The sequence below is a fragment of the Paramormyrops kingsleyae genome, chromosome 7 (genome assembly GCF_048594095.1).
Source record: "Paramormyrops kingsleyae isolate MSU_618 chromosome 7, PKINGS_0.4, whole genome shotgun sequence".
NCBI classification, from domain to species: Eukaryota; Metazoa; Chordata; class Actinopteri; order Osteoglossiformes; family Mormyridae; genus Paramormyrops; species Paramormyrops kingsleyae.
The window spans coordinates 24,490,695-24,512,616 of record NC_132803.1 but is presented as its reverse complement, the minus strand read 5'-3'; the positions used below and the strand labels follow the sequence as shown (position 1 = coordinate 24,512,616).

Genomic DNA, 21,922 nt, shown 5'->3' with positions numbered 1-21,922 from the left:
GACGAACGCGGTGTTTAAATTCGGTTTCCGTTCCCTCAGCTGCGTGCGGAGGCCCGTAGGGGCTTCTCTGGCCTGCGGGAGCCCCTGAGCGGCCTATTGTGCATCCTGGAGGGCTGCCTGGAGTTACAGAGGGCTAAGGCTAACTCGCTCGGCCAGTGCATCCTAGCGGAATTCCAGCTCTGGAGGCAGGGCCACCCCCAGGTCTGTCTGCAGCAGGAACCAGCCGGACGGGCGAGAGAACTGCAGCTCAGGGCACTGGGCTTGCTCAGCGACCCCCAGCCCAGCTTCATTGACCCCCTGCTGGACGTATACCATCTGCACTGCCTGGACCGAGGCCTGTTGCTGGCACATATGAGAAAACTGCAGGTCGCTGGCTGCCATAGAGAGGTGGGTGCGGGATTTGTAAATCAGATGAGGGGGAAACGAGGGCTTTTACTTACACAGAAATGTTCTGAGGGCAGAATGAAAAATGATTGGTTCAGAGAGAGAACCAATCAGATTGTAGAGGAGGTGGGTCCAAGCAACAAGAGGAGGCAAGACCAACCAATCAGATGTCTTGCCCCGCCTCCTCTAGTTGCTTGCTACATGTCTGAGCCAAATAGCTTTTTACGTTAATACATTCTGCACAAGACTACCATTACACACCCAATAATAAAAACATACATATATACTATTTGCAAAAAAACATACAGCACACCTAAGTGTAAGGCTGCATGGTTCAGGGTAAAATATGAATCATGAGTTTTTCACTCAGAATCCAGATTATGAGCGATATTTTCCCCCCTTTATTATTGTTATTGTTTTGCATTACATATTGTCCTTCTGAAAATGGAACAAACAATATGTAATAATGTACTTCTGGCAACCTTCTGTTTTGTAGCACAGAATGCTCTCTTTAATGGTTAAAATAATCTTTGTATTATGATACTTTTGGTCAAGATGGTCTAAGGTAGCTAACTAGCTAGCTAAGTAAAAAGATGCACGATTTATTGTTTAATATATTGGTATCGGCTGATATTTGTTTAAAAAAACAAGATATTGGCATCGGTCTGATGCGTCCATCTTGGCCAGTACTGCCGGCCAATACTTAAACTTTATGAATATTTTAAGTTAGCAGCACCAGAACTAAAGACACAACTAGTAAAATAATTAAGACAATTGCATTGGACAGTCACTTTCTGTACTGGAGGATTTTCTCAGTGCATTCAGCACTTCAAAGTACCAGCCACATGTTTATAGCTCATTATAAAATGTGACCTATAGGTCGATCTTTTGTTTTCTACAGAATAAAAAAAGATGTAATGTCATTCCGAAAATCTGCCTGTTTCGCTTTGCCCTGTTCCTGAAGCACGTGTTTTCCCCCTTTTCCTCCTCGAAGGCGGTGTTGCTGAGCACCAAGCTGGAGCTGCAGGCCGATCTGGACGTGGAGGAGGTGAGGGTGACTCCGCGCCATCGTGTGACCCTCCATCTGCGGCTCTGGTAGCCTGGTCTGGGAGCTTCACTGTGTATGCCTAACTGGAGATGTACTATAGCTTTTAACATATTAAACATTGACCTACATAAATGTACATGTAAGATCAACATTGCATAAGTAACAATCACATACTATGAAATTTTAATGTAATCCTTTACATTGCATCCTGATTATTGCTAGGGATTTGAGGTTCTTAATAAAGTTAATGGTTTCATATCGTGATAAACAAAAATAAAAGAAAACCACTTGATTATCAATGTGCATAATTATTAGGCAATCAACAACTAAGATGATTTTTCTCTCACTAAGAACAGAAGTAAAAAAATCTGTGTAACAACAAAGTTTTAGTGTTTCTGTGCTTCCCACTTTTCCAAATTTCCTCTGACTGACGCTAAAATCTTTTTTGTTTTGTTTTCTGCTCTCTCTAAGGTCCTTTCTGGTCTTAAGAATCTATCTTAAGAATAATAATTATTTGCTTGATCATTTTGTACAGGGAGATGTATACTCCAAACAAAAAGTAGTCAGACCAAGTTTGGGGCATACTCGTTTTTTTGAACGGTCCATTCTGAATTGGATAGTGTAAATGTGACTGTTGGGGGAAGATGTTATCTTAAAGAGAAAAGGTGTGTGTGTAGCATTGACGGATTGGAGATAACGGCCACCTGACCGCGAGGGTCCTATCGTATGTCTCCCTGCAGATGTGCGTGCCCCTCATCCTGCAGGACAAGCTGCAATTGGCTGAATCATACGTGCGGGGACACCGTCATCTAGAGGAGTGGCTGGTTAAGCTCCTGGACTCGTGGTGTAGCCCGGATTTCAGCGTGGCCCAGTTAGAAAGGTACCGGCTCCAGAGCTCACCACGGGCATGCAGAGCGGCCCTTCAAAGGCAAAATGGCGTCACTGCATTCTGTATCAAAAGTTATCTCTTACTCTCTTTTTCATCTCGTGAGAAAAATTCTTAGTTCAGCTATACTCGGTTTTGCAAAAAACACTTATTTACCTCCTACAAATGCATGTGGACAGTGAGGAAACTCTGAAGCCCTTTTTCTCAGTTTCAGTAGTTTGCGTCGTAGAGCAATGAGGTCTTAATTAGCTCCCCGATTGTGCGCTTCTTCGTGGGCTTAATTAGCCTTAGGACCCTGATTGCACGGTTCTCTGTGGCCATAATCCACTATCGCTGTCACAGTGTCCCACTGTCCTCCACATTCCTCCCTTAAACTGTCTCTCTTGGACCAAGAACAAGCTCATTGTAATAAGGAACCTGAATTAGGGCATTATGTAGGTTACACAGCAAATTAAGAAGAATGGCCTCCTGGATAACCTGTGAACTGCTTTAGGGATTTAGCTTCCGGCTGAAAAGAGCAGCATTTTGTACAAATTCGCTAACTATCTAATATTGCTGGCTATAAAGGCATTGGATATTAAGCAACATTTTTAGTTTCAGACTACTCTGGACTACTTTAGTTTGAGAATACTCTAAGCTGATCTTTTAGGTTATTCTTTTAGAGTATTTTAGACTGATCTTTAAGTTTTAGAATACTCTAGTCTAGTGTAGGTCCCAGTGAAGAGTACTTCAACAGAGAGGTCATTCGATTTGATTAGGTACGTACTAAAAACTTTTACTAAATTCTTGAACGTGACCACATAGCATTTATTCAGTCGCAGAACGCAATGCTGCCATGTGCCAGTTGTAGGTAGTCTTTGGCTCTGCTTGGTCATGCTGTAGAGCAGAAGTGGCGAATTAACGTTTGCCATACTTCATGATGATTTGTACAGTAATGGAAGGAAAAAGTGGAATGATTTAGGGTCAGGCCTGGACTGGCTTGCTAATGTAAAGCTGTGTTAACAAGCTAACATAACAGTTGTGCAATATCCAAGTTATCAGAGTGTCCCCAAGTTCTTCATGACCACAGTAACACACAGAAGCTGGGGGGTTTGCACAGGCATGACGTCGGTTGACTGCTCTTTGTCTTGCAGGCAGTACCCCGATCTGTGTCTGTCTCAGCACCAAACCCAACGCATTCAGCCCAAGATGATCAGCAAGCAGGTGTTCCGGCTAATGCAGCAGTTCAGCCTTGACTCAGGTGACTGGGATGGTGGACACTCACATAAGCACTGATTTTACTACGCAGGTTTGAATGCGTTGACATTGGGGGACAGCGTGTGGCTCAGCAGGCTAAGGCTCTGTGCCTGGGCTCGGAAGGTCCCTGGTTCGAGCCTGGCCTCGGCGGAATAGTCACATGTGTGTGGGCCCTTGGGAGAGGCCCTTAACCCCCGGCTCCGTGGGCGCATGCAGGCGGCCAAACTTTGCTGCCGAACTTGCTGCTGCCGACATATGTGTCATAAAATGTCATTATTATTGTTATTGCTTTTATTTATTTAGTAAATGCTTTTATCTAAAGCAGCATTCAATACAGAAAGCAGGGTCATACAGTCCCTGGAGCAATTAGGGCTTAAGGGCCAGTCTGTCGACCGCAGGATTTGATCTGCTGACCTTCTGATTGCGGACGAGATGTCCTGCCTCGCCGAGCCACATACCACCCCCGTCTAGACACAAACCAAGCATTGTCATCTTCCCTGGCAACCTTCACGATAAACCGTCCGCTCCGTTACAGCCCTGTGTCCCAATTCTGTCACCAAGAGGAAGCTGGATTCTCTGAAGTTTCTCATGTACAAGAAGTTTATTGAGGTGAGGAAGTCTGAGGTAGATGTTGCTGGATTAATTTTTTTTGTCTCTAGTGCCGTCTCCGTCAGTTAACTCAGTCGCGTCAGTTTCATGAAGGTTTCTTCCTCCTGTGTCTTTTCAGAAGAGCATGTCTGAAGAGAACTGGAGTGACCATGTTCAGGTAGGGAGGCCCAGGTGTTTGGCGAACCACATGTAACATGAACGTCTGCCATAAAAAAACTGTTCAGAATAACAGCCTGTATGTTACTTCAACAATAATATGAATATTGACAACCATCACGGCCATTTTTGTTTGGTATTTAATTTGTTTTTTTTTAGTGCCAGATTCTCTTCTAAATCTGCTTCTGTATATCGGCATGACCTTCTGTGTCTGCCGGCCCCCCCGCATCACCAGGCGACAGTAGGGGACAACCCAGAACTGCAGGCTCGCCTGCTGGAGCTCCTGGTTAAGTACAGTGGCTTGAAGATTGCAGCGCAGTGGTCACTCCACTACGGCGTCCCCAAAGAGAACGTTCCTCCTGAGGTGTGGGAGGTGCAGCAGAGTCTACCCCCCGCGCATCGGTGAGCATGACTTACGCAGTCTTTATTTAGCTAGTTAACGGCAGTAAGGAACTTATAGCGTAGGTGTCTGACTCAAATTACCCGGGGGCCACTGGCTAGCGTTCTTTTCCCTGGGGGGGGCGCACTCAAGCTACTTTTTATGACCTGGAAGATAAATTGGAGAGAGCAGAAAAAAAGGTACGACGTCTTTATTCCGCTAATCCAAAAAACCAGTTCTATGCAGATCACTTAAATGAAAAAATACAAAGTGGAAAATGATTCGATAATGGATTAAAAACGTGTAAAGGACCGTATAAAACGTCTGGTGGCCCGGTAGTGTGAGACCTCTGGCTTAAGATCCCTTGATGGAGTTCTGATTAACCAGTAACAAGCATGTTTCTCTGTGGTTCCGGGCTGCTTTCCTGGACTGGCCTTGGAACCCATTTGTCTACCAGTCTGGGTCCATATCTGTGCCAGTTGCCAAATTATTTCTATGTGTGAGTGTCCTGCCATTTGTCTGAGGTCATCGTCTGCCTTCCTGTCTCTCTTTTAAATTTTTTTATTTTTTTTGACTTGTGGTGGGACACACACACATTCCCGGCTCGTAAAGTTCTTGCAAATGGTGGTACATTCTGCCCCAAATGAAGTGCCTTAACGACTTGAGTGTGACGGCACCTAGTTGCAAATGAGTGCCCTTGATAAACCCCTTACGTGGTCACACTGGTCTGTCTCTCTCTCTCTTTCTCTCTCTCTCTCTCCCTCTCTCTCTCTCTCACACACACTCACTCGGCTGGCTACAGATGAAGATCTTCCTCTTCACACCTCCATTTAGATCAAACACCCCCCTTTGTCCTGTTTCCACTTCATGGCATTCTTGAGTTCAAAGTGCATCTCTGAACGCTCCTTATCACATTCTGTCCTGCTTCTAAGGGAAAGGGTGGGGACTTTTCTCTTTAAGATAACATCTTCTCCCAATGGCAGATCTGAGGACGCCTCTCTGTCGCCAGAGCCCTGGGACCCCCCTGGGACTGAGCGAGATAGGTATTACCAGCTTCCTGTTTCCAAGGAAAACGTCCATTTCGTCAACACCCTGGAGCTGCTGGACCTGTGCAGAGAGGTGGCACTACAGGTACCAGAGGCCCGGTGTGCGTCTGCTGATGTGTACGAGTCAATCCCTGTGTTTCTCTCTGTCTGTTGGTGTTTTTCCACTGCAACCAAGAACCGACCTTTACCGGAACCATACTGCCAGCTGGCACATTTCCATTGTAAAGTACCCGACCCGTATCCACGTTGACATGGTCCTGCTTACTACCTGGGTGGAAAGCATGACCAAACCGAACCGTTTGCGTCACCACCATCTGATTGGTCGAAATGCATGGAGATAACGATATCCTGCACGTGGATTATCTGATGGGGGGGGGGGAAAGGGCATATTCTATATATTATTCAATATTAGTAGTATCACACATTGCGATGTATTGATTCATTCCCAATAACTCTGAACTTGAAAATTTCCAGCCTCTATTTAAAAAAAGTACTATGGGATGGCTGAATGGAATGGATTTGTAATGCAAATTTATGCAAGCGAATGCTAATTCCACTAGCGTTTGATGCTAACGTAACACGGCAATTACCACAGACATGCTAGTGGTAATTAGCACACAGTAAATCATGATGTACACCGTGTGAACAGTAAATAAGCATCTCTGGTTTTACGTCACTGTCGTTTTCCAAACCCGGCAACGCCTTGACCGAGACGACCCTTCTGTAGTGGAAAACCAAAGCGAGCTGGAACCGCACTGTAACTAGTGTGTCTTCGCAGTACGGCCCGGGTACGGCTCGGTTCCTGTATGCCAGTGGAAAACCGCCGTCAGTGTGCTGGGGCGGGGGATATAGAGACACTTCTGTTCCTGTCATCAGAAGGTCGTCAGCTCAAGTCCTGTCCTTCGCAGAATAGCCCCACCATTTTTAGTTTTTTGATTGCAGTCACAGATTTTTTGTTAAATTCTGTATCCCCTTGTGGGGACTGAAAAAATGGTCCCCACAATGCCAAAATAACAGGTTTTTATCACTTGGTGGTCCCCACAATGTAATGTATAACTAGACCACACACACACACACACACACACTGTACAATGTACCTGTTCTTGTACTAATTACTTGAGCTTTATTTTTTTAATGAAGCCTCATCCTGCCCCTCCTTGCCCCCGCCCCCACTAGCCCGGCTCTCTGGTCGGAGTGGACATGGAGTGGCGTGCGGGCTTTGGCTGTGTCGCCCCGCAGAAGGTGGCTCTCATCCAGCTGGCCACGCCAGGACACGTCTTCCTACTGGACCTGTGTGCTGCCGACTTCTCCCGCCACCTTTCCATGGTCCAGGCCGTCCGGCAGCTTTTCGCTGATCCCTCCATCCTCAAGCTGGGTGAGCCAGGTCCCCGGATCCCCCCCCCTCCCCCCGAGGCTGAAAACCTGTCGCCATTCTGTCCTCCCTGTTATCTAGGTCTTTGTTCCATCTAGTGTCTACATCTTTGACTTATGTTAGTAGTGAGAGCAAAGGGGGGGGGGGGTCGCCAATGTTAGGGGGCTATTTGTTTGTTTGTTCATTTGTTTATTTTTAGATTTTATTGATTGACCAAAAGACAAATTAGCAGATGCACATTTTCGCACAGAGGTTAACAGCTCACAATAAGCAGTCAAAATCATATTTACATCATTTGAATCATATTTACACATATGGGAAGGGTAATAGAGTTATGTCAATAATTATAAACAGATCTAGACATCAGTAACAGTAACAATTGGGCTTTGAAGTCAGAAAATAGACCTAAGAACGGGGGGAAAGGCTTAGCCTTGGAATATGTTGTGCACAGATGGGAATCTGTTATCTGTTTTCTATATCTACCTGTCAGTTAGGGAGCCACTTGAATGATCAAAGCTGTTATCAGTCTGGTCTCCCGCTGACGTCTGCTGGCCTCTGTTCCCGCCACTCCAGGCTACAGCATGTCAGGTGACCTCAGCAGCCTCTTGGCGACGTGGTCTGAGTTTGCAGATGAGCCTCTGAAGGTGGATGGAGTCCTGGACCTGCTCCCCGTGCACAAACAGGTTCATCCCTCCCCCCCCATTTCCATCTTGCATCCACCTGACATTTAAAGGTTTATCCTTGGCAGAGAGGCAGGGCCCTGGAGCCAGACGGCTTGGGGAGACACCCGATGGGACGTCTTACAGGTTTCATGCATTTCATTTTGCACGCTCAGGGTGTTTGTGGTATGTTTTCCACCGAGTTGTCTGAATAATCTATGAATATGTGGCTAAAAGAATTTAATTAAAAACTCTCTCACACCTGTATATACTTCTGATACATAGGTATAGGAAGTCATTACTGGAATACCCTGGGCATAAATTGGTGCTTCATGATTGGCTGTTTTCGGTGCTTCGTCATGGACAATTTGGTTTGTTGTGACGGCTGTTTTGATACTTCGTCATGTTCGTTTTGATGCTTTACTTTGGTCATTTTCAGTGCTTTGTCACTTTGTCACGGGCATTTTCCGTGCTTCCTCGTGGCTGTTCTCGGTGCTTCGTCACGGCCGTTCTCGGTGCTTCGTCGCGGCCGTTGTCGGTGCTTCGTCGCGCCCGTTGTCGGTGCTTCGTCGCGCCCGTTGTCGGTGCTTCGTCGCGCCCGTTGTCGGTGCTTCGTCGCGCCCGTTGTCGGTGCTTCGTCGCGCCCGTTGTCGGTGCTTCGTCACGGCCGTTGTCGGTGTTTCGTCGCGCCCGTTCTCGGTGCTTCGTCGCGGCCGTTCTCGGTGCTTCATCGCAGCCGTTCACCGGTGCTTCGTCGCGGCCGTTCTCGGTGCTTTGTAACTACTCTTTCCTCTGCCATCTGACACATTCTTCTCCGCCCACAGATACAGCGGAGTCACCGGGGTTCTTTGGCCAGGGGGGCTCAGGAGGTGGATGTGATGGAGGGGGCCGGGGAGAAGGGGCTCAGTCTGCTGGTGAAGCAAGTGTTGGGGAAGCCCTTGAACAAAACGGAGCAGCTTTCCAACTGGGAGAGGCGGCCGCTGAGGATCAGCCAGCTGCGCTATGCTGGTAAGCGGCCGTGACCAGAGGGCGGCTCGGCACAGACTGCATATGAGTATCAGAACACCAGCAGGATCACTCAGCTTGGACAATCTACTGGCACATTGAACCTGCAAACTATGTCTTAACCTTTGCACCAAGGAGTAGAGAAACAAAACTGCTTTTGATCTTCCAAATAAAAGATTGTTTGAGATATCTGTGAATAGCGTAAATGCCCCTGTTGGTATATAAGGTTCTTCTTGCATGGTCTAATGTGGTTTGCTGCGTGCAGAACACAGCAGATTTGCACAGGTGTGAAGGAGCAGCTTCTGGCCCTCGTAGACGCTGAGGTGTTGCTGACGCCCTCACGTGACACCAAACGGGGCCGGGGGAGGGTTTGCGAGACGCCTTATGGGATTATCACGAACGCCCAGTGAACCGAGAAGAGGATATGTTGGTTTCTCTTGTTCTCTCCGGCTCCCTGAGTTTCTGCCTCACTGCCTATCTGTCTTCCCATCTCTCCAGCCAATGATGCATACTGTCTGCTAGATGTCTACCTCGCTCTGTCCCAGGACCCAGCACGCTACAGCCTACCCGCCAACCTCTGCTGCGCCCCCGCAGGTCAGGCTGGGAACTGCAAGGAGGCGAAGAAGCTGAAGGAGAAAAGAAAGCAAGCCCGGCCTCCCAGGGTCAGCTAATCACCATATAACAACTCGGCAGCTAACGGGTCTCAGCAAATCAGCAACTGATGGCGAGTCCTGGCAGCGGCCAAATAGGGTGGCAGGTAGCTTAATGTACTACCAGCAGAGGGAGCCGTACTTTCCACATAGGTGCTGCCTGAATAATCTCTCAATGTGCAGCTGAAATTTTCCCATGAAGAATACACAGCCATGTATGTGGGCATAGTTATGCACCCATCCATCCATCCATCCAGCCATCCAGCCATCCATCATGTAGGGTCGCAGTCAGGGCCAAACCTGGACAGAATGCCAGTACGCGCACACACACACACACACACACACACGTATCTTTGTGTGGACTCTCCATTAATTTCTATAACCCTAATTCCAACAGTGACAACCTTAACCCCTACCCAGCCCTAACCTTAACCATAAGTAACCAAAGAAAATACAAGACTTTTGGGTTTTCTAGTTTTTTTGATTGCAGTCACAGATTTTTATAAAAGTGAAAAAATGGCCCTCATAATGTTATAATTACAGGTTTGTAATCACTTTGTGGGGACACCACACTCACTCTCATACAGACTCAGATTATTTGCTGCAAATCACTTGTGTCGTAGGTGGGAACTTGCAGTTGTTTTGGCAAGTAAGAATCTGTAGGGTGAAGGAATGTTAGGTGAAGTAAATCACTGTGGCTGCGGATAATCCCGATTGCAAAAGCTGATTGCTGACAAGCGTTGTTTTCGAGTCTCAGACACTGCTCTCTCTGGTGGATTCAAAGTGAAAATAAATGCCTCTGTATGTGTTCTGCATTTACCAGTGGTGCAGAGGAAGGAGAGTGTTCATTGCTGGGGGAAGGAACAGACATTCTCAGTAATAGTACAGTTTATTTGTGAACCAGTACAGAGGTCCACTTTGCAGGTATGCAGGGCTGATAGAGGTCTGTTTATTTAAAATCCTGTGAACATTTCTGAAAGAAATCACATCCCTAACATTTAAGTTTATCCTGCTGTCTACTCTTAAAAATGTGCATAGGAAAATGTACTACAGGGATTTTCTGTGATAATTGTGAGCCTAAATATGAATCCATGGTTGCATGAGGAAATGTGAAAATCTAACAAGTTTGACAGCTTACGATCTTTTGTCTGCCGCCGAAACCTTATTTGAACCTTATTTGTGCGAGGAACATTGAATCCTATAGTCTGTCCGCGCTCGTTCGACTTGGACTATCTGGACAAGATTGATAGTTGGGGTTTTAGGCCTCGGAAGGGCTATTCTTCAGCTGATTGAGGCAGGGAGGCTCTGAGATGCTTTGTGGCTGTGTGGTTTCGTGGCGAGGCGGCTCTGGGTCCAGCATCTGGGTCCAGTTCCCATGAGATGCGTGTCTGACGCGTGCTTTGGCTTGGCTACAGCTGACGCATTGATGTAAACGCTTTTTTTTATTTTCTGATTCAGCCTGTGATGTTATGAAGTTGTCCATGCTAGCTGTAACATGGACTGGATGTGTCTTTCCATTGTATAACACATTTGTGACGATGCTGCCAACAGATGACAAACAGAAAATAGGCCCAAGGACTAACTCGTGTAAGAACCTTGGTGGACATTAGCATGTTCATTTAAAAAAAGCAAAAAGAGGCTTGTGCTTAGAAGGGCGCCTTCTTCACAGGCCTGTAATACTTACCACATGTCATCTTTTAGTGTTTTTTTAATCTTTTGTGCCTGTTAGTGTTCCATGAGATACAAATATGTCAGGCAGCTGAGTGGTGAGTTTCGGGTCCTTCGAAAGTCGAACCTTGGATCTGCCTTTTACACGTTCTGGTCGCGTCACAGTTTTCGTAACCCGGTCCTGCTTGGACTGTGGGGATTTCGTTCTTCCATGTCATTTAGGGTGTTAAAACGCCACTGTTTTAAGGGGCCGGCTTTATACCTGACTTGTGATAGGCTATTCGATCGGGGGAGCAGAGTAATGACCAATGAGACGTGTGCGATTTTAGATTTGATTGATGTTAGCCTGGGGATCGGCGGTCGAACTAAACAAACGGCTCCTCGGCAGGTGACCCCCGGTGACCCCGGCGCGGCGGGCGGCGTCCTGCCCTCCGCAGTGCAGCTGGGCCCCCCCATGGAGCCCCGCCAGCTGCGCGTGGTCTGTGACAACATGCTCCAGGGACTGGGCCGCTACCTGCGCTGCCTGGGGGTGGACGTGCTCATGCTGGAGAACACCGACGACCACAGAGTCGCAGCCAAAGTTAGACCCCCGCCGCCGCTCCGCATTCTGCCCTCGTCATTCTTCTGCCCTGCCTGGGTGGGCAGTCTGTCCTCCAGGGTCACAAGTTTCTATTTCAGCTCTTTTAACTGAAGCCATTATTTATCTGTTATGTTATTAAGCAGCTCAGAAGGACGATGAGGATGAAGATGAGGCGGAGGTTGAGGATGAGGGTAAAAATGAGGTTGAGGATGAGGGTGAAGATGAGGATAAGGATGAGGCTGAGGATGAAGATGAGAATCGCTTGGCTTTCAAAACATGCTGCTTTACACCGTATCTGGTCAAAGAGAATGTCCAATTTACAAATGATTTTTCTTCATTTTTCTTTTTTACGTATGATATATATACACACACACACACACAATAAATACTGACCACATGATGTGTGTTCTGCTACACTTTTTAGCCATTCTTTATTTTCATTCCTTGAGCAATGCGCTTATTTGTGACATTTTAAAATAATTAAGCCTGTCCCTCAGGCCCAACTCCGCGACCTCTGACACGATGATGTGGCTTCAGAGGCAGAGACTTGCAAATGCAGAAGTAGCTTCTGACTTTAAGCCCTGTGCTTTGTGCCTTTGGACTATTTAAACATTGCCGTGGGATTTAAGGCTGTGTGGGCGAGCCCTTGCCCCATCTGGCCTCCTGTGCGCTTAGCGTCTGCGTCATAGCCTGCTGCTACAGGCAGCGAGCATCACGTTAGCATTTAGCATTGTGTTGCGGCCCATTTGCCACGTGGCAAACTGGCTAAGACGGCCTGTGGTTCTCTCCTTCAGCTTGCCCGAGCGGAGGGCCGTGTCATCCTCACCTGCGGCCAGCCGTACCAGACCGTAAGTGCGCTCGACCCTCAGTGACCCCCTCTTCTTCAGCTTACGTGGCGTCACAGGTCCTGTGTGAAAGCTAAAACCTGTATGGCTGTGGGGGTTAGGACGCTGTGCCCGTGATCGTGGTCATGGGTTTGAATCCCATGGCTAACAGTGAATTCATCATCAAGTCCGTGAGCGATGCTCGTGATGCCGGTCACGGTCGCTCGGGGGACAAACTGACGCTGTTATCTGATCCTCACTAGTACGTTGCTTTGGGATGCAGTGTGCATTCGTCTGATGTCCTCCTTTATTCTGTCTTTGTGCCCCCACCCCTCAAGTTGAAGTCACAGGTGGGTGAGGGTCGCTGCCTGCTGTTGGACTGCTCGGAGAAGGCCCGAGACCAGGCTGTCAGGGTCCTCCGGCACTTCCGCATCCGCCTGACGCCCGATGACATCTTCAGCCGCTGCCAGGTCAGCTCAGCCCTCCGGCGCCTCTCTCCCGAGACGATGACCACAGCTGCACGGGGCTTTTCTCTTTAGCTGTTAAATAAAAACTGTGTAAAAGCCCTCAAAATGGTTAAAAAAGCAGATTTCCCATTTCCTCCTGCGTTTCCCTGAACTGTCACTGTGGTATTCGGCCAAACAATGGGGTCGCTGGTATGCGCTGTAAACAGGAGGGCGAGGCCATGGGACCTCACCAAGATACGGGCCTTAAGCACATCTCTGCTCTGGCCCCCTCTAAGGGATGGTCGTCATTCTTCATATTTTTTTCTTCTATTTGAGAATGAATTAGTTATACTGGAAGACAGCTGTTGCATTTTTTTGTCCAGTTTTGTGTATTTCAAGCATTGCAAGCTGTATGTGCCACTTCGTGATGCCTTAACCTGCGTGAGGTTATGTAACGTTAGTCCCTGCTCCGGGTCTCATGACCCCCACTGTACCGTGAGTCTCACGCAGTGTCGTGCTGCTCGCAGGCCAGTCGAGACGCAGCATCTGCTGCTGAGCAAAATGCCATAAGATAAGATGAACTTTATTAATGCCACGAAGGGAAATCTCGGTGTTACGGCAGCAGTTATAGGAAGGATCAGGCAATACACAGGACATAAGAGCGCATTATGGAAGGGCACAAACATATGAATACAAACAGTATGCTGTGTACAAACAAGATGTCGATGTGGGTAAGTCAGCGAGCAGGAATGCGGGACGTGAGGTGGGGGGTGGACAGGGGTCCATGGGCCAGCTTCTCCAAAGGCCACCCAGGCGAGGTTAACCCTTTTGTTATCCTGTTGTAAAAGTCCTTTGATTAACAGAGGATGGGTGGCTTGACCAGTGTCCCCCCCCCCGCCACCCTTTTGGCTCTTGCTATACTTTAAGTGGACATTGGGAGCTGGGCATTCCCGAAACCCCCCCAGCCCACTGTGTGGCCCATTGATGATGATTGACAGTCATTAACCCTTTGGTTGCCGGGGGGGCCACCAGCTCCTGGCATTCGCATTCATGACCCCCTCCTCTTTCCGGGCCTTTCCTCTCTGTCTTCCCCTTGTCTCAGTGGTTTCTGGCCAAACTCCAGGATATCATTTACACCGTGTGCTTGAGGACCTGCCTCTGGGTCCTGCTGTGATCTTCTTCATTAGGTCTGTGTTCTGTGGATCGTTTGAAGGTCCCCAGACGCATAAACAACAGCAGAGCCGTGATCTTTCCCTGCGTCTCTCTCCACTATGGGCTTCAAATTCCCCTTGAAAAGCGTAAAACATCATTTTGTAGTATCAGCTGGACATTGTAAACGCCCGCCCTCCCTTAAGTAAAGTTTCTTACTTTTTAACTGAGTACTTCTATAAATTCGAGTAGAGGGATTTAGTATTTAAACAGACTACAGATGCAGGCGATGCTCTTTGTCTTTTTGTGATGTGTGGAATTATGCTTTGTTATGCATCACCCCTTTGTATGCCTGAGTTTCTTTAACTCAATGGATGCTTTCTCAGGAGTATATTGCTGTCAAACTCTTGATTTGTCCCCTCAGGACATCACTGGGCTTTCACGGCCCTCATGGTGTTACGAAGAGCATTTTTTTCCCTTTACCTTTAGAGTGTCTGCCTGCTGATCTGTTAAAGGGCTTCATTGAGACAGATAGCTATTGAGATGGCTGCAATGGAGGTCATTGTGCAGTTTTATGTTCCCGTGATTGGGGACGGAGAGCCGCAGAGGGTGAATGAGAGGGACAGGGAGAGAGCGAGGGGGACGGGGACAGGAAGCCGGAGGAGCGCAGGGGAAGGCTGGGACAGTACAGTCTTTGATCTCTTAAGGATGCGTAAGAGGAACGTGTAAGAATGCGACGCGAGACCGGGGGGGGGAGGGGGGTCACGCCTGAGCGGCCGCCCATGTGCCGACGTGCGACCCCAGGGCCATAAACCGGGCGCCGCGCTCAGAGGAAGCGTCTGCCGACGTTTCCCGGCACACGTCCTGCCCAGCCGACCTGGGGGTGGCGAAGAGACCCAGTATAGAATAAAGGTGGAACGTGACCAGGGTGTACTGCTGAACTCCTGGGGCTCGCAGAGTCGAAATACGGGCTCTCGTTTTTCATCTGTCACGCTTATCGGCCTCTGGGGGACAACTGAGGGACGAATGGAGCGGGGTCTGGCGGGGGGGAGGCCTTCCACAGACACGCTAGAGCATTCCAGAGCATTCCAGGGGAAGCAATCCCAAACATGGGAGAGGCCCCCGACAGGAGAGACGAAAGAGTCACACGTGATTCACTGAGGGCATTTTAACCCATTCCCGAAATCTGATACGTTTCTTTTTTTTTTCCCCCGAAAACTTTGTCCAGGTGTTATTTCTGCTTAGAACATAGAGGGATGACCTGCAGATGTAGGTCTTTCCCACAATGCACCATAATTTGTGTTTTTTGTGTATGAGTCAAGCAGAAGAGATATGAATCTCCTGTAGGGAAAAAAGAAAAATCCCAGGAAAATTCTTCCACTGGAAATGTGGAAGTTGGTTATTAGTTGGATATGATGATAATATATTTGGAAGTATTTAGCAAGGCTAATGTGTCTGACTTCCACGTCTGAGTCCAAGTTTGAGCACAGAAGTTATCGGAAGGGCACCTTATCTTATTGGGAATGGTGTTTGGTGCTGTGCTTAAGCAGCCAGACCAGGAGGCTGCAGGGTTAAGTTTCCCCAGAGGGAAGTTGCTTCTATGCCTTTCAAGTAAATATGTAGCTGTGTAACGGAAATGTTTCATCCTTGTGATAAACATTGTTGCTAAGCAGTTACACAATATTATTAATTCCTCAGTAGTTATTAATCCATTGCTGTCTCTCCAGCCGTTTCTATTCTTTGTCAATAAGTTTTTCAGTGCGCACTTTCTAAGACCTCGATGACTTGGTGGATGGACTGAGTTGTGTGTATAATGGCGTGTCATTCAAGACCGGGTTCTTTTCAGGAGGCTAATGATGCGGCTTGCTTTCCTGTGGTCCTGCTCACCCATATCCCACCTCCCTGAGTGCTCCCCTCTCTCCATCTCTGAGATCCCGATTAGTCGGGCTCAGGATTCCAGCTCGCCCGGCAGCAGGAATGTCCTGTTTGTCTTGCGCTGTTGTTTATGCACTCTGAGCCGTGTTTTGATTGGCCGGCTGGCATTTGTGTGTTAGAGCCGGTGAGACTGTGAGGGCTTGGAGGGGTGGGGGGGTGGTGTTTGATGTGTCCCATTGTCTGGGAGCCAATCTGCTTCCTGCCCCTGCTGTAGTCACTGGGCTGGATGGCTAGAGAAAGCAAGTGCACGAGTGAGAGAGAGAGGGGGAGAAAGAGAGGGAGGGAACAAAACAGAGACCCTGTACAAGGCTTTTCCTCCAAACATTAATACAGTGAATTTAAGTGTAATCCCCCCACCCCCCTGCTATTCCCCATGCGTGAACCTCCACCCCCCTGCTATTCCCCCTGCGTGATCCCCCTACTCCCCACTATTCCCCCTGCGTGATCCACCTACTCCCCACTATTCCCCCTGCGTGATCCACCCACTCCCCTGCTATTCCCCCTGCGTGATCCACCTACTCCCCTGCTATTCCCCCTGCGTGATCCACCTACTCCCCTGCTATTCCCCCTGCGTGATCCACCTACTCCCCGCTATTCCCCCTGCGTGATCCACCTACTCCCCGTTATTCCTCCTGCGTGATCCCCCGACTCCCCGCTATTCCCCCTGCGTGATCCACCTACTCCCCTGCTATTCCCCCTGCGTGATCCACCTACTCCCCTGCTATTCCCCCTGCGTGATCCACCTACTCCCCTGCTATTCCCCCTGCGTGATCCACCTACTCCCCGCTATTCCCCCTGCGTGATCCACCTACTCCCCGTTATTCCCCCTGCGTGATCCCCCGACTCCCCGCTATTCCCCCTGCGTGATCCACCTACTCCCCGCTATTCCCCCTGCGTGATCCACCTACTCCCCGCTATTCCCCCTGCGTGATCCACCTACTCCCCGCTATTCCCCCTGCGTGATCCACCTACTCCCCGTTATTCCCCCTGCGTGATCCCCCGACTCCCCGCTATTCCCCCTGCGTGATCCCCCGACTCCCTGCTATTCCCCCTGCGTGATCCCCCGACTCCCCGCTATTCCCCCTGCGTGATCCCCCGACTCCCCGCTATTCCCCCTGCGTGATCCCCCTACTCCCCGCTATTCCCCCTGCGTGATCCCCCTACTCCCCGCTATTCCCCCTACTCCCCGCTATTCCCCCTGCGTGATCCCCCTACTCCCCGCTATTCCCCCTGCGTGATCCCCCTACTCCCCGCTATTCCCCCTGCGTGATCCCCCTACTCCCCGCTATTCCCCCTGCGTGATCCCCCTACTCCCCGCTATTCCCCCTGCGTGATCTCCCCACCCCCTGCTATTCCCCATGCGTGAACCTCCACCCCCCCGCTATTCCCCCTGCGTGATCCTCCACCCCCCTGCTATTCCCCCTGCGTGATCCACCTACTCCCCGCTATTCCCCCTGCGTGATCCACCTACTCCCCGCTATTCCCCCTGCGTGATCCACCTACTCCCCGCTATTCCCCCTGCGTGATCCACCTACTCCCCGCTATTCCCCCTGCGTGATCCTCCTACTCCCCGCTATTCCCCCTGCGTGATCCTCCTACTCCCCGCTATTCCCCCTGCGTGATCCACCTACTCCCCGCTATTCCCCCTGCCTGATCCACCTACTCCCCGCTATTCCCCCTGCCTGATCCACCTACTCCCCGCTATTCCCCCTGCGTGATCCCCCTACTCCCCGCTATTCCCCCTACTCCCCGCTATTCCCCCTGCGTGATCCCCCTACTCCCCGCTATTCCCCCTGCGTGATCTCCCCACCCCCTGCTATTCCCCATGCGTGAACCTCCACCCCCCCGCTATTCCCCCTGCGTGATCCTCCACCCCCCTGCTATTCCCCCTGCGTGATCCACCTACTCCCCGCTATTCCCCCTGCGTGATCCACCTACTCCCCGCTATTCCCCCTGCGTGATCCACCTACTCCCCGCTATTCCCCCTGCGTGATCCACCTACTCCCCGCTATTCCCCCTGCGTGATCCTCCTACTCCCCGCTATTCCCCCTGCGTGATCCTCCTACTCCCCGCTATTCCCCCTGCGTGATCCACCTACTCCCCGCTATTCCCCCTGCCTGATCCACCTACTCCCCGCTATTCCCCCTGCCTGATCCACCTACTCCCCGCTATTCCCCCTGCGTGATCCACCGACTCCCCGCTATTCCCCCTGCGTGATCCCCCTACTCCCCGCTATTCCCCCTGCGTGATCCCCCAGTCCCTCACCATTCCCTGTGTGTGTCTCCTGACCTCTCCCGCTCTCCCTGCTTCTCCTAAAGGCACAAACACAGAGGAAAAAGTTAGAGCACTGATCTGTCTGTAAGCCACCCGTCAAATTGACTTTCTCCACTTAAGCAGCATATTGTGTGGTCTCGTTCTGGCCTCTGTCTATAAAAACAGTGCAGGGCAGGAGAGAGAGAGAGAGAGAGGTCTTCCTTTTACTGGAACTGGTTTATGGTTTTGACAAAGCATTCCTGCAGTGGTGTGATGTCATGAGAACTGGCCCTAGCCAGACAGAGCTGTTTATGTTCTCCGGAGCAGGAGATGGTGGAGGGGGAACAGGGGATCACGGGGGTACCGCCAGGGGTCTGCCGCTTGCCGGCCAGCATCGGGGAGTGGGGGATCGCGGGGGTACCGCCAGGGGTCTGCCGCTTGCCGGCCAGCATCGGGGAGTGGGGGATCGTGGGGGCACTGCCAGGGGTCTGCCGCTTGCCGCGTCAGCATCGGGGAGTGGGGGTCTGTGGGGAAGCCTCAGTGCTACCGGTTATCGATCGGAATACTCTCGGCTCTTTATACAATAGTAAAACTTTTTATTTTTTTTTTTAAATGTGGTTCAAAAGCATACGGCCAAAATGTGATTTCTGCAGAATATACTGTATTCCTTTTTTTCCTTTTATACTGTATGTTTTTGTTTGGTTTGAGTGTTCTGTGAGGTCTGCAGGGTGGTTAATGCGAACGTAAGTGCGGTTTGATGATGAAAGCGAAAGTTAGAATAGCGGTGGGGAAAGCCCTCTGCTTGTGCAGTTGCTGTGTTTTTACGGATATTGAACTGGTACAGTAGCAGCAGTTTGCAGCAGCTGGACATGAATATAACTGAGGAAACTGAGGTGTGTTGGGTCGTATTTGGTGCGAGAACGATGCTTAATTGTAGATGTGTTATCTAAAATTTTCCCTAGCAGTATTTTATTTTCTGTGTCTACAAAATATTGTATTTGAATGAGTACGCTATTCAGCTAAACGGGCAGGCAGCCACAGGGCAAAATGAATCGCCTTATTACAGTTTTCACCTCATGTTTCTGCTGTTAACCCTTTTATTGCAAAATGTCCCATTTAAGGGAAAGCAATTCCATTATCCCCTTCTCTTGTGCTTCATTACGTTTCTGACCATCTTCCTATCATTGTATCCCCCCAAATGCCAAGGTTGTCTGTGCATACAGCCATATTTTCCTTCATCGCTGTGATTGTCCTGTTTTAAGGGCAAAATTGGTGATTTATGACAAACTTTGCACTGTGTAAAATAAGGAACGAATGTCCAAAGCTGTAGCATACAAAGGCAGGGTCGGAAAATCATTTTCAGACGTAAAATATGGTTTCATGTGGCATTGCTCACCACAGATAAAATAATGTAACCTTCTGTTATTATCCAAACACCTATCCATCCATCTTCGAACTGCTTATCCTTGCCACAGTCATGGATAATTGTCATCATTTTTGCAGTTTGTTTATTACTTTCAGTTATTCAGTTCTTGACTTGTCAGAGTTTGCCCAGATAGTAATTATTTGAAGGGTACAATCTGCCTTCTCACTCAAATGGGACAAATAATAATAAAAAAACATTCTCTTTAGGTATGGGGTTAATAATCTTACTTAACACTTTTAAGAGCCTGGTGATTTTGGTTTTGTTTGGAATATGAACAAAAGCATGTTGCTGTAGTGTTGTGGAGTATGTTTCAATGACCATTTTCACCCTGGTTTGCTTTGTTTTTTGTTTTGTTTTCCCTACATTCACTCGTCAGCATTTGCCAGATCTGAGATTGCTTAATGCTTGTCATGAAACTCTTTAATGGTTATTGCGTGTGTCACTCTCCTTAATTAGCTACTTTGTCCCAAACAGGCATCCCGACATGCCAGCTTTCCCCCTGGCGTTTACAAGCCCGCAGGCCACCAAACATTCACGCCAACCTGCCAGGGACATCAGTGAATGGAGCCTTAGTCACACTGCAATTAATTAAATATAACTGGTTTTAGTGTCGTAAATTAAGACGTGTGTGAACCTCCCCAAGGTATTTTTTTGCCCTGCTGCACCAAACTGCAAATTACTGTCAACAAAGGGATATATGTTGATTATTGATTGGCGTGATATTGGAAAATTAGTGATGGTTCGCTTCCAGCAAGTAATCGCCATTGACAATTCTACCTTAATGTTGCAATGCTAGGCTATAACATCTGTGAGAACACACATCATTGGAGCTGTCAGTCACGGTTGAGCAGACGCATGCATGGCCGATTTAACCAAATTACAGCCTTGGTGTGTTGTTTCCTGGAAGATGGATGTGGGATATCGCGAGCGACAGTTGCCTGAACATGTCTCTGTGTGCAGGTACCCGCGTGTGTCCTGTGAGGAAGCATTTTCTGTTAAATAAGATGACAGCATATGTCTGTGCCTACACAGACAAACAGTGCAGTCTGGTGCACGCACTTTGCGTGATGAACTCATGCCTGGGAACCGGCACAATCCTTCACGATGTTACGAAACATGTCTCCACAGTTCAGCACAGCTCTGTGATCTTAAACACGCAGCCTGCAGAGCCAACAATGTGATGTGCTGAGCTTTTATGCTCAACACGGCATGTGAGACCCACCCCGTCTTTATAGCTTTCAGGTCAAGTCAAACTTCATTGTCGAGATTCAAGAGATCCTTGCTGTTAACCCATGAATATATCAATGTTCTGCCCTCCGGGTACTCTGTTTTCCCCCCCACAGTCCAAAACCATGCTGAGGTTAATTGGTGTTACCAAATTGACAATAGGTGTGAATGGTGTGTGAGTGTGATGATACACTTCACGTGCTACATTGACACAGTGACTGGACAGTATACTTCACGTACTACATTGACCCGGTGACTGGGCAGTATACTTCACGTCCTACATTGACACAGTGACTGGGCAGTATGCTTCACGTGCTACATTTACACAGTGACTGGGCAGTATACTTCACGTGCTACATTTACACAGTGACTGGGCAGTATACTTCACGTGCTACATTTACACAGTGACTGGGCAGTATGCTTCACGTGCTACATTTACACAGTGACTGGGCAGTATGCTTCACGTGCTACATTGACACAGTGACTGGGCAGTATGCTTCACGTGCTACATTGACACAGTGACTGGGCAGTATACTTCACGTGCTACATTGACACAGTGACTGGGCAGTATGCTTCACGTGCTACATTGACACAGTGACTGGGCAGTATGCTTCACGTGCTACATTGACACAGTGACTGGGCAGCATGCTTCACGTGCTACATTTACACAGTGACTGGGCAGCATGCTTCACGTGCTACATTTACACAGTGACTGGGCAGCATGCTTCACGTGCTACATTGACACAGTGACTGGGCAGCATGCTTCACGTGCTACATTGACACAGTGACTGGGCAGCATGCTTCACGTGCTACATTTACACAGTGACTGGGCAGTATGCTTCACGTGCTACATTGACACAGTGACTGGGCAGTATGCTTCACGTGCTACATTGACACAGTGACTGGGCAGTATACTTCACGTGCTACATTGACACAGTGACTGGGCAGTACGCTTCACGTGCTACATTTACACAGTGACTGGGC

The 21,922-nt window shown here is 48.9% G+C and overlaps 1 protein-coding gene across 5 annotated transcripts in view; it reads left to right on the top strand.

Moving 5' to 3' along the window:
* The window catches only part of exd3 (exonuclease 3'-5' domain containing 3), a 43,282-nt gene that overhangs the window by 10,629 nt on the left and 10,731 nt on the right, over nt 1–21,922 (top strand). For all 5 annotated transcript variants that reach the window (XM_072714582.1, XM_023831845.2, XM_023831847.2 and 2 more), the window contains 15 exons: nt 40–387; nt 1,379–1,432; nt 2,173–2,312; nt 3,452–3,558; nt 4,090–4,163; nt 4,282–4,320; nt 4,555–4,721; nt 5,682–5,829; nt 6,921–7,119; nt 7,690–7,799; nt 8,600–8,783; nt 9,279–9,442; nt 11,487–11,678; nt 12,473–12,526; nt 12,841–12,972. In XM_072714582.1, coding sequence (XP_072570683.1) covers nt 40–387; nt 1,379–1,432; nt 2,173–2,312; nt 3,452–3,558; nt 4,090–4,163; nt 4,282–4,320; nt 4,555–4,721; nt 5,682–5,829; nt 6,921–7,119; nt 7,690–7,799; nt 8,600–8,783; nt 9,279–9,442; nt 11,487–11,678; nt 12,473–12,526; nt 12,841–12,972 — 2,112 coding nt within the window. The remainder of the gene's footprint in view (nt 1–39; nt 388–1,378; nt 1,433–2,172; nt 2,313–3,451; nt 3,559–4,089; nt 4,164–4,281; nt 4,321–4,554; nt 4,722–5,681; nt 5,830–6,920; nt 7,120–7,689; nt 7,800–8,599; nt 8,784–9,278; nt 9,443–11,486; nt 11,679–12,472; nt 12,527–12,840; nt 12,973–21,922) is intronic.